This window comes from Artemia franciscana, chromosome 2, assembly GCF_032884065.1.
Source record: "Artemia franciscana chromosome 2, ASM3288406v1, whole genome shotgun sequence".
NCBI classification, from domain to species: Eukaryota; Metazoa; Arthropoda; class Branchiopoda; order Anostraca; family Artemiidae; genus Artemia; species Artemia franciscana.
Window position 1 is genome coordinate 24,802,907 of NC_088864.1, and position 16,555 is coordinate 24,819,461.

General features: G+C 36.6%; 1 protein-coding gene across 1 annotated transcript in view; it reads left to right on the forward strand.

Moving 5' to 3' along the window:
- Positions 1 to 16,555, forward strand: part of LOC136039212 (soluble guanylate cyclase 88E-like) — a 244,514-nt gene that overhangs the window by 193,673 nt on the left and 34,286 nt on the right. The window contains exon 10 of the mRNA XM_065722741.1: positions 2,227 to 2,373. Coding sequence (XP_065578813.1) covers positions 2,227 to 2,373 — 147 coding nt within the window. The remainder of the gene's footprint in view (positions 1 to 2,226; positions 2,374 to 16,555) is intronic.

Sequence of the window (16,555 nt, forward strand, 5' to 3'; positions counted from 1 at the left end):
AAATTCTATATTCTTCGCTGTTTGAATGATGCATAGCCGATGTCTTTACAGTAGATAGGCTACTATTAATACTGATAAGAATATTATTAATACTTTTAATATACTCGAAGAAATCCGAGGGATCGCAATAGGATTTGAATTAGGACATATAAGGATCCGTATATTCTTCTATTTGATTTATAATTAAATTTATAATGTCTATTATCCAATTAGCAAAAACTTCTTTTATGCGAGAGTAAACACTTTGACAACAAAGTGCTGAAAACATTTGAGCATGAAGTGGTCATTTAAATACATAAATGTATGGAAAAGAGTGAATTTCATATTTAGACTACCAATACTAGCCCAACCCTCTTTTAAATTCCGTAGAAAAGTGGTAAGAGGAGTGTCTGAAAAATGTAATATTCATTAAAAATAAAATTAAAAGGTTTTTTTCCATTTTATCTAAATACAAAAATTTTTATTCGGCCCCCTCTTCCCAAGAAAATAATTTTTTCTTGGTCTTCATACAAAACGGGTATCTCCTACACTCTTATTTTTCTAGCTTAAGTGACACCGAGTAGGCTACTCGTGAGGGAAGGCATCAGGTTTTTGACTGTTCAGTTTTACTTTTTTACATTGTATTCCACTCGGGAAAAAGAGCATTAAAATGAAAAGATAATTTTAAAAAAATATTTTTAAACTGAAAAAACGTAAGAACCATATACTTTTAATCAATATATTTTTCAAAAAAATAAAGTGAAATTTTGATGGTAGTACTGGAACAACTGACGATTATTCAAAAGTGATAAGCTATTGAATAAAAGAACTTGCTAATTGGAAGTATTTTAAAACTTATAGGTCATTTTGTAACTTTTAAACTAATTTATGTGTTGAAACCATGAAGACCGTTTTTTGTATATTTTACTAGTACGCTTCTGACAGGGCAATTTTTCCTTTAACAAGGCAAAACAAAGCCTCTTTGACAGGAACCAAATATGAAAACACTTTCACAATGGCCAAACTCAAAATGTCAACATCAAACAGTTCCTGGTAACGAACTGTAGTAAGGAGCAACCCGGCTCAATAGTAAACAAAATTCTAAAAAACGGAATTTTGACACTAAAAGATACATCTAAAGAGTTGGATTTTTATGATGATTGCAAATATATAAATTTAATCAGATTTAGTCTTACCCATCAAAAGTTACAAGCCTGAGAAAATTTGCCTTATTTAGAAAATAGGAGGACACGCCCCCTTAAAAGTCATAAAATCTTAACGAAAATCGCACCATCGCATTCAGTGTATCAGAGAACACTACTGTAGAAGTTTCAAGCTCCTATCTACAAAAATGTGGAATTTCGTATTTTTTGCCAGAAGACCAATCACAAGTGCGTGTTTATTTGTTCTTCTTTTTTTCCCAGGGGTAATCGTATTGACCCAGTGGTGATAGAATGTCGCAAGAGGGCTCATTCTAACGGAAATTAAAAGTTCTAGTGCCCTTTTTAAGTGACTGAAAGAATTGGAGGGCACCGAGGCCCCCTCCCACCTTAATTTTTTTCCCAAAGTCAACGGATCAAAGTTTTGAGTAAGCCATTTTGTTGAACATAGTCAACAAACCAATTAACAATGTCTTTTGGGACCAATTACTCCCTCAATGTCCAAGGGAAGGGGCTGCAAGTTACAAAATTTGAACAATGTTTAGGTATAGTAACAGTTATTGGGAAGTGTACAGACGTTTTCAGGGAGATTTTTTGGGTTGGGAGAAAGGGGAAAGGGGTTGTCCCCTACTCGACGCCTCGCTCTTTACAATAATCTTTTATTATTTTAAAGAGTAGATTTGTGAGAAAGAGTCAAACTTTTGCGCAAACAGTGAGGCGTCGAGGAGGGGACAACCCCTTTCATATACGGAATAATTTCTGTTCGTTTTAAGTTTTAATGTCGCTCCTTACTTTCAGTTGAAAAACTTGTTTTTTTATTTAATACGTATAAAGAAGGGAGCATAATAGTAAAGTATCTGTAATTTTACAATCTATTTTGATAAAATGCAGTTCATAGTAATGCATGATGAGCATTGACTGGCTAAGGATTTTGAAGAAAATAGATGTAAAACTAGATATCAGTTAATTTTTGAAATCACCTGTCCTTGAAACATTTCTTATGCTTGTCCATGGACAACTGATTGAAAAATAAAGACAAATAATTTTGCTAGACATACGTTTATTCAAATCTTGTTTTTCTTTTCAGAATTTTGACTTGGTGACAATATTGTTTTCCGATGTCGTCACTTTCACAGAAATCAGTAGTCGGATAACACCAATGGAGGTCGTCTGTATGCTAAATGACATGTATTCCCTTTTTGACAAATTGACAGAGATGCATGGAGTATATAAGGTATTTAAAACTTTATTGTTTATGCTTTGGCCTTCCTTTGAGACTTTTCCCATTTCTTTTGTCTTTAGATGAGTAAAATGTATACCATGCCACTATTTGAATGAGTATATTATGACCGGCTCAAATGTTTTGTATATTATCTTTGAGCTTATTTTGTTTGTTCCTGCTGCTTCAGACTTAGAATCTTATTTGTATGCTAGTCTGTTGTCCCATTGAGAAATTATCTTTTCTCCAAATATTTCTATCAGGAAACCGTCTAAATACAAAGTATTACTGTTTAGAGAAATACTTAGTTTTCCCTATAGCTCCGTTGGATAACAAATTTTTTTCTTCCTTTGTAAATTGATTAAATTTCTCAAGACAAGTAGAAGGAAACATAATACAAAGACTCCTACAGGAGCTTTCAAAAACACGGTGCTGATACAAACTTATTTTCAAAATTAACCATATTTCCAAAGACTATGGTTAATTTTGAAATAAATTATATTATATCAATTTTTTATTCGAAGACAGGTAATTGAAAAGATGGAAAACAAAGACAGATAGACATATACAATTAGCAGAATTGAATATAAATGATTGAAATTAGAAGGCTTATGAATAAGACAATAGAGAATTAGTGGAACGTAGCGAAGTGTCTTTAGTTTTAACTAAAAATCATGTCCTTCTATATTTCAGGCAAAGACTTTTTCATTTAATTATCTATTAAAATGAGATTTAAGTTTGGACCTTGAAAGTCTGTTAAACATTTACCCTTGGGGCTCCTGAATGAATGACTGAATATTCTATTTTATTTGTTAACCAATTCAAAGCCATACCTCAAAGAACATTTAAAGCTGAACTTGGTGTGTATAATAGAAATAGTTGCATGACTTATTCACTTAGATCCTTCGACGCTTACTGGTGAATAGTGTGACAATAGCTGACCTCAAAGTTGGACAATCTTTACATCCGTGATTCACATCCATAGGTCAATATGGAGATTACATTGCTGTTAAACAGACACAGTTTCAACTTAAGAAATTTCTCCGTCGCGTCTGCCGTTTTGGGCTAGTTTCCTACTAGATACTTGAATTCGCTTCAGTTCCTTGATTATCATTTCCCCAAGCTTAATACCTCCAGCTAGCAAAGTGATAACACCGCTTGATATTATCTTGGTCTTGTTCATATTAATCTGTAGACCTGTTTGGGAGGCGGGGCGAATGGTGAAGACAAGGTCGCAACACGACCAACTGGGCTGAAAACCATGCTGCTCATCTCTTAGCGCAGAGTCTATTTGCCTTTCAATTTTATTTAATATAATTTGGCAGAGGATCTTACTTCCAGTCGTCTGGAGTGTTATTCCTCTTCAGTTATCGCATACTGTTTTCCGTACTTATGTATTATACGAGGAACACTCGAGAATTTGGATTGCGAAGAACATATAAGACAATAACTAGTTAGTTTGCAATGCATAGTGATGGAATATAGTGTCTCACCATGGATGTCCAAATTAGGATTTGGGATTTGCCAAGGACCGAAGAACAGGCAATTATATTTTTCTAGGATAAAGAGTTCCTGCAGAAAACAAAACAGTGCGTCAAAGGACACTCCATGACTTTGTACTCTAACTAGAAGCAACATCTTTGGAAGTGCAGCCTAACCAAACCTAACCCTTATTAGAATTAACCAAACTTTACTTCTCGACTGTTTCTCGTACCGTATAATACATAAGTACCCTGATTTCTTTCCTTTCTTGAGAAGTTTCATGATCAATTCTTTCATGATCTAAAAGCTGAATTAGGAAAGGTAAAACTGACGGTCAGTGAAACTAAGAGCTCTTATATGACGTTTTCCTTCCTGAAGGGTAATAACCACTATCCTCATAATTCCATACTGCCAACAAAGAAAACTGTTAAAATACTTGGGACACTTTTGGACGATGATTTAAGATTGATCTCGCACGTTGACTATCTGACTAAAAAAGGCGCCTAACTTTTAAATTCATTTTCCAACCTAAAAAGATTAGGTACACCAACTGAGGTTTTAAAGTCTGTATACTGCAGCTATGTTAGACCTTCTCTTGAGTATGCATTATCTGCTTGGCATCCGGGATTGACAAATGATCAAACAGATAGACTTGAGACGATACAAAAAAAGAGCTTAAAAATTATACTTGGCCAAAACTACTCTACTTACGAGGATGCACTGAAACAACTCAATTTTGGACTCACTTAATAGTTGTAGACATGGCTTATCATATAGATTTTGACTAAATTGTTTGAATTCTTTAACTCATTGTCGTCTACTACCCAACCTTGAGAGCCCTCCAACTGAAGGACCAGTTACTAGAATCCGACAAATAAAATAGAATTGTCCACAGTCACTGACTTGCTCAGCCTATAGTACTGAGAGATATCGCAAATCATTTGTCCCATATTTTACCCGTCATTTTAACAATATTGACACGACTAATATTTAATATTTGATTAATATGTGTTTTATTAATAAAATGTTTGTTTAAATTTTCCTGTGAGTGTTTTTGAAGGTATAAATTATTTTTGTCATGACATGCTAATGCTAGCTCCGGCTATTGTAGTGAATAAATATATTCTATTCTATTCTTTTCTCCGTTCAGATGGAATAGCCTCAGCACTCCATATATTCGTATGTAGTTTAAAAATGCATGACCTTCCTATTCATGTAGTTTAATTTTTTTTTTACTTGTGTTATCCCTTCAATTGCAGCCTAATGTGACCACAATAATAAATAACTGTCTATACCAGCTCAACTAGGATTTTGTAAATGAATTCAGCTTTTCTTTTCTTAATACACTAGACTTGACTTAGTTTATTTCCAAACTCTCTCTGCGCGAAGAAATACAATAAAGTGGTTATAACGGTCTTTCTGATAACAAATACGCTCAATTACTGACACTATTACCTCACCTCACTGTAAATACTCTATTGTCATAAGTCGGAAATACAAAGAGTGAAAAGACTGATCGAAAAATGACCATAAGCTTAAAAGTCAATACAGCGATGTGGGCACAATGTATTATATATTTTTTCTTTTTTTTGGTTTTAGACAAGGGCACTTCGTTTCAAACCCCCTCCCACGCCCATCATTTTCCCGTCGATTCAAAATTTTAAGAGAGCCGTTTTGTTCAACGTAGTTGATCAAATATGGAAATTATGTATTTGAAGTTGACACCCCCTCCCCCATAGCCCTGAGGGCGAGGGTTGTAAGTTACGCCCTGGGGCATATAAGGTTTATATAGAAAGGATGATCTTATAAACTTGAGTGGGGTTTCTTGGACTGCTAATAAGAGGTTCTAGTGCCCTTTTGGAGATTCCGAGTGATGGAAGGGTGGATATCCCCCCACATCTCGCATTTTCCCGAAATTTATCGGGAAAATAAGTAATTTTGAGATGGCCATTTGTTGTCACAGAAACTTTGAAAAAGGCTCATTCGATTGAAAACTAAACGGGCAAGTGCCTTTTTTGATAGTCAAAAGTTATTGGAAGGCAAATAACCCCCTCCCACGCCCACTATTTTCCCAAACGCATCCAGTCAAAGTTTGAGATAGTTATTTTGTTCAGCGTAGTTGAAAGGTCTGGAAGTTACGTCTTTGACAACCCCCATACCTTCTCAAGACCAGAACATAATTTGCGCTTTACTGAAAAAAGTGGCTATGGATTGTCAATTTAGTTTAAATATACTGATATATATTCCAGAAAGTTTTAAAACTTTGTGATTATTAAAGTTAAAGAAGTTAAAACATTTTAAATGTACTGTGTCGTTCAATGTCGTAGGATGAAAGGATTAGAATGACTATTGATATTTCAACGGGAAAGTGAACGCAAGACAGGTATTTTTGTTTAAGAAAACAAAGACAAGATAAGTTTGTTCTAAAATAAGATTAGTAACTGATACTTATATATTATGGCTATTATAGCTATAAAGCTATTATATTAAAAAAATTTATATTTTATTAATGCTATGACATAACCTCCAGAGTCCGGGGGTCAAGGTTGTGGGTTATATCCCGGGGATATAAGAATTTAATGGAAGGTGTGGTTGTTTGACTTTACTGACCTTATTTGGGCTTTACTAAAACGGTCCATTAATGGACCTTTATTTCAATGCTAAGAGAACAAAATATCTCTTAAAATATTGATCAGATGTGTTTTAGGGACTGCTAGGCTTACGGAGGAGAGAGTGATGGCCCTTTGTTCACATTTGACGCTTAAAAAGGGCATTAAAACTTCCGACTTTCAAATCAAATGAGCTCCATCCGATCCAAAACTTATACGACCACCCGTTCCTAAAAAAATCTTATATGCCTTTGGGCATAACTTATAACCCTTTTCCGTGGGCTCTGAAGGATGGTGTCTACCCCAAAGTTATTGTTAAATGATGTTTGGACATTGAATTACTTGACTCAAGTCCCGTCCGGCGTTGGTGGTCGTCTCGGGGCCTCTCTCCTCACGAGCGAATTTATTTGTCGCCTATACTGCTCTCTGTATTGTGCCAATCTTAGAAGACCAGGGAGGTTGCAATCGGAGAAATTCTCCTTCCAGCGCTTCGGAGGGTGACAGTGAGGGCGAAAACAGTGGATACGACATTCGAAGGCAATTTTTGATGGTTAGTCGTTGCAAGTCCACTGGACGTGGCCAAGTCAATTGAATTGTTGGACACGGACCCTGTTCCATATTGTAGTATTATACTGCAGTCTTGTGAGTAGATCGGCATTTAAGACTCGATCTACTTATGTTACACCAGCAATTCGACGCAGCAGCTTTGTCTCAAACGCGGCGAGTCGCCTGGAGTCATTTACTCTAACTCTCCATGTTTCACAACCGTAAATTGCTACAAGAATAATAGTGGAGCAGAATAGTTTAAGTTTTAGCTACACGGAAATTCGATTTTTCTTCCATATTGGCATAAGAGCTTTGAGGCTGGCGCTACCAAGAGCGAGGCGTCTTTTGTCGGGATCATTTTGGATCTTTTGTAGGGATCTTTTGTAGGGATCATTGTCGCTCGTGATCTACTACTACTACTACTACTACTACTAATAACTCACTGCAGCACCAAGCCGCCTGAGGCCAACACAGCTACGCACGCTCCTCCTCTAACCTAATCTATTTAAAGCCTCCCTCTTTACACCCTCCCAGGAAGTTCCCATTTCTTTTAAATCTTTATTTATGACATCCTCCAAACCCAGACAAGGACGACCTGCTTTCCGTGTAGCCCCAGACGGTTGGCCAAAAAGGACAATCTTCGGTAATCTGTCATCCTTCATCCGTAGAACGTGGCCTAGCCATCTCAACCTTTCTTCTATTATAGCCCCAGAAAGCGGGATTGAACCACACTTTTCGTACAACCTACTGTTTGAAATACGGTCAGTCAGCCGGGTACCCAGAACAATCCGTAGGCAATTTCTCTGGAAAACATCTAGTAAATTTTCATCTGCTTTTCGGAGTGCCCATGCTTCAGAGCCATATTTGACCACTGTCATCACTGCAGCTTCCAATATTCTAATCTTGGTTTGTAGGCTTATCTTTCTATTCTTCCAAACTTTTTTTAACTGTAAAAAAACACCCTGAGCTTTAGCTATTCTACTTTTAACATCTTCACTACTCCCACCATCTTTACTAATAATACTACCAAGGTAACTGAAGCTCCCAACCTGATCAATCTTTTCGTTACCTAATGTCACCTGTTCATCTTCACTTATTCCTAGCCTTAGTGACTTAGTCTTCTTAACATTAATTTTCAAGCCTATTTTAGCACCCTGAACTCGTAAAACCTCTAAAAATTCATTCATTTTGCTCACACTTTCATGTAACATGCTTAATTCATCAGCATAATCTAAGTCCAGGAGCGTTCTTCCTCCCCATTTGATTCCATGGTCTCCAATTGCCTTTTCTGTGCTCCTTAAGACGAAGTCCATCAAAATGATTCATATAAAGGGGGATAGAAAACAACCCTGCTTAACTCCTGATTTAATACAAAACCAGTTAATAACCTCATTTCCTACCTTAACCGCAGCAGTATTATTCTCGTACATAGCGCAGATCACTTCAATGTATTTTTCTGGTATATCATATAGCGATAAGAAGTTTGTTAACGCTGTTCTACAACAGAATCGAAAGCTTGCTCATAATCGATAAAATTAAGGACCAAAGGTGTTTGACAACGAAGGGACTTCTCAATTATTAACCTAAGAGTGAAAACATGGTCGACACATCCTCTACCTTTTCTAAAACCACATTGTTCTTCCCTTAAAACTTTGTCTACAGCATGTCTCAGTCTAAAAAGTATCATATTACTCAGTAATTTGCTACCTAAAGAGACCAGACTAATGTCTCGATAATTACGACACTCACTCTTGTCACCTTTCTTATACTGTGGTTTAATTAAGGTTTTCCTAAAATCATTGGGTACTTCCTCTTTTTCAAAAATTATGTTCATAATCTTCAGTAGCTTATTCCTAGCCTCAGAGCCACCATATTCAAGGAACTCATTAATCATACTATCAGCACCTGGGGCCTTATTATTTTTTAATCCTTCTAGTACTGTCGCTAATTATTCCTCACTAAACAAATCTTCCTTCACATCCAAGGTATCACAAACTTTTTCAATTTCATCTATATCTTTTCCTGCAACTGTATCTCGGTTTAGCACATTCTCAAAATGTTCCACCCATCTTTCTTTAACTTTTTCCTGATCACTAATTGTGGCCCCATTTCTATCTTTAACTGGGACTAGTCCGGATTGGCTACTCCCTTTCAATTTATTAACATGCCAGTATAATATTTTACTATTATGCCGTCTAGCCGCATCTTCCAGATCCTCAGCAATTTTATCCATCGCCTCCATTTCACATCTCCTTAGTTCATATTTTAATGCTTTCTCCACTTTCTTTACATTCCTTTTGTTTTCATACGACCTATCACTCAGATAATTCTTATACAAACCCCTTCTACTCTCTATTAAACCTAAAGCTTTTTCACTAATGTTCCTAGTTGCAGTCTTAGCACTCTTCCTAGGACACCATCAGCAACTTCACAAATTGTTTTTCTGAAATTATTCCATCCATCTTCCACATTGTCAAATTTTGTTAGGCCTGAAGTCTACCAACATCATAACTTTCCGGGAGGGAGTTACCCATCCGAAGTTTCAGCTTTAAATTAACCTTAGACACTACTAGATGGTGATCTTTACTTTTAACATCAATAACAGCACTCCTATACACCCTAGTATCTTGTATTGATCCTGCTAGTTTTCTGTTTACAATAACATAATCAATAAGGTTTGCTGTCTTACCATCACGTGAATACCATGTCAACTTATGGGCCATTTTGTGACCAAACACCGTATTGGTTATAACTAGGTTGTTATGCCTACAAAATTGCAAAAGCCTATAGCCATTACTGTTTTCTTTTCATACACCAAATGTACCTAGGGTAGGATACCATCTATCCCTATTTCTACCAACCTGGGAATTAAAATCTCCTAGCAAAAACACCATATTTCTACCTGGTACCCAGTCTATTTGCTCCTGTAACTGTCAGTAAAATTCATCTGAGTCACTAGTATCTCCATCAGTTGGTTCAATGGGGGCATATACTACTATAACTGATACCCTAAACTTTTTAGTCATAAAATGAGCAATTAGTATTCTATTATTAATACCTTCCCAGCCTAAACAAGACTTAGCAGCTTCCTTATTCATCATGAGCCCTACTCCCTGTCTATGTACCCCATCCTTCCTGCCTGAGTAAACAAATTCTATGTCACCTAATTTCATGCTTCCTACCCCTGGTATATGAGTTTCTGAAACTCCTAATAAATCCAGTTCAAACCGTCTGAATTCGTCAGTCAAAATGTCGATGCGATAGTCATTTTTTAACGTCGTAACATTCCAAGTTCCAATTTTCATGTTCTTTAAATCTTTGAAATTATTTTGGCCTCAAGAAAAGCAGTGATCCCGGATACCAGTGCAGGATGGGGACCAAAATATCTTCTCAAGTCTACACCGAAGAGCTTAAGCCGGCTTAGAACCGGACAGCAAGAAGTCCCTGGGACCTCCGGTAAGTTGGAGGCTTTGTGCAATCCTGGGCCCATCTTGGTCACAACATGGTTTTCAGCACTTGGCGATGCTTTTCTATCAATAAGAGTCGAAATCCTGCACAGACAGTCCCAAGCCTATTACCTCCGACTCATTATATATTCATGCCTACAAATATTATGCTACTACGGGGAGGCAGCCCATAGTAGATAAATTAGCTAGGAAGAGGTTTTTCAGCCCGAAAACGCCCATCAAAACAAACCAAACCCAGAAAATTATCCAATAATCAGAATCCCGTACGAGTGCTGTGTAGTTTATTAGGCTATAATTTCCTCGAGGGGCGCCACTCCTCAAGTGGGAAAAATTGACCACAAGTTTCCCAGCCTTGCAGGTACCCCGAAAGGGTCGAGGCAGCCCTTTACAGAGGCCGTTGTCCATAAATCTGGATCTTACGCCCTGCCGCAGTTGTCCTCTTAAAGAGGATCCTCCCACGATGGTGTTCTGCTTCACCATGCAATTTAACCCATTACTGGGAGAAGGTTTGTAACTCATCTGACATGTGAACACGGCAGTTGGCCCTGCTGAGTGTACATTTGAGGGGCCTTCTTCCTCCTCCACCTGTAACTATGACCCCCAGGGGAGGGTTTCCCAGTTTCTATTATGGGGCCCACTGGGACAAAATCCTACTTGGTCTAAGCCTCCTATGGAGCTACTCTACCTATCTGTAGGGCTTTCCCCTATCGTTGTCCTCCACAAAAACCTAGCATGATTATCTAATAATTTTGCTAACTAATGCAACTAATAAATAGTTGCAGTAAATTGCAACTTTACTTTAATTTAGACTATAAAGTAAAGGACAAAAATAACATATACAAGCTCTGTTGTCCTCTGCTAAAACCTAGCATGCAAACTAATAATTAACTAACTATTGCAACTAATTAATAATTGTAATAAATTACAACTTTCCTTTTAATTTATAACCTAAAATAAAGAAAACACAAAAAAGCTCTATTGTCCTCTACCAAAACCTAGCATGTTAACTAATAATCAAACAGTTCGTGGTAACGAACTGTAGTAAGGAGCGACCCGGCTCAATAGAAACCAAAACTCTAAAAAATGGAGAACGATAGCTACATCAAAAGAATCGCATTTTAATGCTGATTTTAAATATATAAGTTTCATCAAGTTTAGTCTTACGCTCCAAAAGTTACGAGCCTGAGAAAATTTGTGTTACTTTAGAAAATAGGGGAAAACACCCCCTAAAAGTCATAGAATCTTAACGAAAATTACACCATCAGATTCAGCGTATCAGAGAACCCTACTGTAGAAGTTTCAAGCTCCTATCTACAAAAATGTGGAATTTTGTATTTTTTGCCAGAAGGCAGGTCACGGATGCGTGTTAATTTGTTTGTTATTTTTGTTTTTGTTTTTTTTTCTTTTTCCCAGGGGTGGTCGTATTGACCCAGTTGTCCTAGAATTTTGTGAGAGGGCTCATTCTAACGGAAATGAAAAGTTCTGGGGCCCTTTTTAAGTGACCAAAAAAATTGGAGGGCACCTAGGCCCCCTCCCACGCTAATTATTTTCCCAAAGTCAACGGATCAAAATTCTGAGATAGCCAGATCATTCAGCGTAGTCAAAAAACCTTATAACTATGTCTTTGGGGACGACTTACTCCTCCACAGTCCCCGTGGGAGTGGCTACAAGTTACAAAGACCAGTGTTTACACATAGTAATGGTTATTGGGAAGTGTACAGGTGTTTTCAGGAGGATTTTTTGGTTGGGGGAGGGGTTGAAAAAAGGGGGATATACTGGGGGAACTTTCCATTGAGGAATTTGTCATGGGGGAAGAAAATTTCCATGAAGGGAGTGCAGGATTTACTAGCATTATTTTGAAAAAAACAATGAAAAAATAAATAGGAAAAAGTTTTTCTCAGCTGGAAGTAAGGAACAGCATTAAAACTTAAAACGAACAGAAATTATTACCCATATGAGGGGCTCACCTCCTCCTAATACCTCGCTCTTTGCGCTAAAGTATTTTTAGTAATGTCAACTATTTATTCTACGGCTTTTTGTGATTCAGGGGTCATTCTTATGAATTAGGCCAAAATTTAAGATTTAGTGTAAAGAGAGAGGTACTGACGAGGGGGCAAACCCTCTCATATGTGTAATAAAAACATGAGAATAAAAATTTCTTTACATAAGCTAGTTTATAAGTTACGTATATCTTTTATTAATAAAAAGATTCGTAAAAAATTAAAAGTTCTAGTTGCCTTTTTTATTAACCAAAAAATTGGAGGGCAACTAGGCTTCCTCCCCCGCTCTTTTTTTCTCAAAATCATTCGATCAAAATTATGAGAAAGCCATTTAGCCAAAAGAAAAATGCCAATTTCGTTTTAATTATTTCTCTGTGGAGAGCCAAAATCAAAACATGCATTAATTCAAAAAGTTCAGAAATCAAATAAAAAAAAACAAGTTTTTTCAACTGAAAGTAAGGAGCGACATTAAAACTTAAAACGAACAGAAATTACTTCCTATATGAAAGGGGCTGCTTCCTCATCAACGCCCCGCTCTTTACGCTAAAGTTTTTTACTGTTTTAAAAAGAAGAGTTGAGAGAAGGAGTCAAACTTTAGCGTAAAGAGCGGGGCGTTGATGAGGAAGCAGCCCCTTTCATCTCACAAGCTGTATATATATATATATATATATATATATATATATATATAAATAAATATAATATATATTTATATTATTATATAATATATATATAATATATATATGTTATATAATATATAATATATAACATATAATATATAACTGTTATATAATATATATATATATATATATATATATATATATATATATATATATATATATATATATATATATATATATATATATATATATACATATATATATATATATACATATATATATATATATATATATATATATATATATATATATATATATATATATATATATATATATATATATATATATATATATATATATAAAAAATATATATATATATATATATATATATATGTATATATATATATAGCTTTTTTATTTTGCTTTTATAAAGCTTATATCTCATTTTGCTTAACAAGACAAGCCTATGCTATGCCTTGCTCTGTTTTTGTTCAAAATAAATAAATAACATACGAATTATTTATTTTAATCGTTTTGGTACAAACAATTTTTTAGACAAAATTTATCCATATTGTTCTTGTACTTTTATAAATTAAAGATCTTTTTAAGACTAGTTCCGTTATTTTATAGACAAAAGCCGTAAATAAAAGTCTTCAATCCGTCATTACATGCAAGACTGTTAAATGGGGGATATTGTCTTTTTCTTTCATTTAGGACTTGAAGTGGTGGTAAATCACCTTATTAGTTTCAATGATCCGTGTACTGGTTCCCCAGAACCAGTACATCTGGCTCCCCAGATATTTGACGCTGTCTACCCATTCTATTTAAGCTCCATTCAGCTTTGTTTTTCGTGGGGATGGGCTATTGAACTTTCACACGGGCATGACTTTCGTTTTATCCTCGTTGATTTTCATTCCGAAGGTTCTTGTAACTACTTCCAGGTTATCTGCTTTGATTTGGAGTTCAGTGACAGATCCAGTGAGCATGTCGATGTCGTCTTCGTATGCCAGCTTGTCGATTACGATCCCTCCTATCATTGCCCCATTGATTGCTTCAAGTTGCGACATTACACAATGGAGGAAGATATTAAACATGTGAGGTGAGAGGATGCATCTTGCAAAGCACCAACAGAAGTTTGGAATTCATTGGTGGTTCCCTCAACTGTTTGTGCTTGGCTTCTGAACCACTCATACATGTTACGAGAGAGCGATACGATATTTGATGGGACACCATAATGCAGTAGTATATGCCAAATACCCTCTCTACAAATTAAGCCGAAAGCGCGTTTGAAGTCAATGAAGAGTTGATAGAGATCCTGACCATATTCAAGGTATTTTTCCATTACTTGACGGATGACAAAAATCTGGTCTGTCATCGAGAGGTTTGCTCGGAAACACACCTGATACTCAAAGATGATGTGATATAATGCTTTTTTTCTGTTCAGTAGTATTTTAGTCAACACTTTGGCAGGTTGGTTAGTCAGGCTGATTGGACGGTAATTGTCACATTCGGCTATGGACCCTTTCTTATGCAGAGGAATTATGGTAGCGGCACACCACGTTTTTGGGAAATATCCCTTGTGCCAGGGAGCTGTGGCAATTCTTTGGTAGAGCTCTGTTACGACTTCTTAATCGACTTCCAGGAGTTCTGCTTGCAATCCATCTGGTCCAGGCGATTTATTTTATTAGAGGCGAATACAATGTTTGGACCATTGGTAATAAAATGGTAATTTCACAATTTCAGTTGAATGCGTTTTAGGAAAAGAGGGTGTCAAGGAGGTGGACTAGCTGCTCTCCATCATATTTGACTCTTAAAAGGGAACTAGAAATATACATTTCCAATCAAATGAGCCCATGGCGATCCCTTCCATTTAAACCTTACATGTCCCTGGGGCATAACTTACAATCCTTATCCCAGACTCTGGGGGAATTATGTCAACGTCAAAGGCCTTGGTATGTGATCCTATGACTATTTTTTAACATATGGCTATCTGAAAATTTCGATTAGATGCGTTAGGGGAAACACCATGGGGGGGGGTGACTGCCACCATCGCTTTGACCTTTAAAGAGGGCACTAGAGCATCTGATCTTTAATCTAATGAGCCCACTCCGAAGTATTACGACCGCCCTTTCCATAAGAAACCTTATATGTCCTTTGAGCATAACATACAACTCTTTGCGCTAAGGACTTTGGGGGGCGGGGATGTCATCCTCAATAACACAATTTCCGTACCTTTCGACAAAATTGAATGAAATGACAATCTTAAAATTTTGATTAAATGTTTTTTGGGAGTTGATGTGTGTGGGGGAGGGGGGGGGCCTTGTTGCCCTTCAGTTACTTTTTTCTATGAAAAAAGGCACTAGTCATTTTATTTCTAATTGAATGGGCTCTTTTCGAAGTTTCTACGACAACAAATAGTAATCTCAAAGTTTCTATTAGATGCATTTCAGGAGAATACGAGGTTTGTGGGGGGGGGGGCATCTACCCTCTGATTACCTTGAATCTTAAAAAAGCACTAGAAATTCTGATTACCAATCTAATGAGCCCCCTCTAAAGTTCACTCGACACTCCTTTCTGTATAAATTTTATATGCCCTGAAGGCATAACTTGTAATCCTCGCCCTAAGGGCTCTGGGGTTTTTGTCATCCTCAAAGACATGACTTCCGGATCTCCTAAATACGCTGAACATAATAGCTACACAAATTTTAATTGGATGTATTTGGAGAAATAGTGGGTATAGGAAGGGGGTTGGCTGCCTTCGAATCACTTTCAACTATTAAAAAGGGCATTAGTCCTTCCGATTTCTAATCAAATGAGCTCTTTTCGAAGTTTTTACGTCAACAAATGATCATCGCAAAATTCTATTCATTATACTTTCCGGTAAAATACAAGGTGTGGAAGGGGTTTATTTGCCCTCCGATCCCTTTGAATCTTAATATAAGCACTAAAACTTCCGATTGCCAATCCAATGAAACCCACACGAAGTTCCTAGGAACACCCTTTCAATATAAGCCCTACGTGCCCCGGGGCAAAAAATTCTGGCCCTTGCTCTGAGGGCTGGGGGTCTCCTCAAAGACATAATCTCTGGGCCTTTGAACTACGTCGAACAAAATGGCTATCTCAAAATTTCGATTGGATGTGTATCGGGGAACGGTGGGCGTTGGAGGAGGATTAAGAACCCTCAAACTACCTTCAACTATTAAAAAGGCACTAGCCCTTAAGATTTTCCAATCTAATAATCCCTTTTCAAAGTTTTTACGACAACTCCTTTGATACGATGTGTCTAAAAAAAATTATTCCCACTTCTATCTTTACTTAGGCAGCGTTATGTGGTACCTATGATTGTGGTTAGTGATGTATAATTATGCGTCAGTTATTATGAAGTAGGGACTGTGGGTTATTATATAGGCAGGGGGGAAGGGTAGATGCCTAAGAGATTACATTTCAACACCCAAATTGTCTGAGTCTGGAAGAGC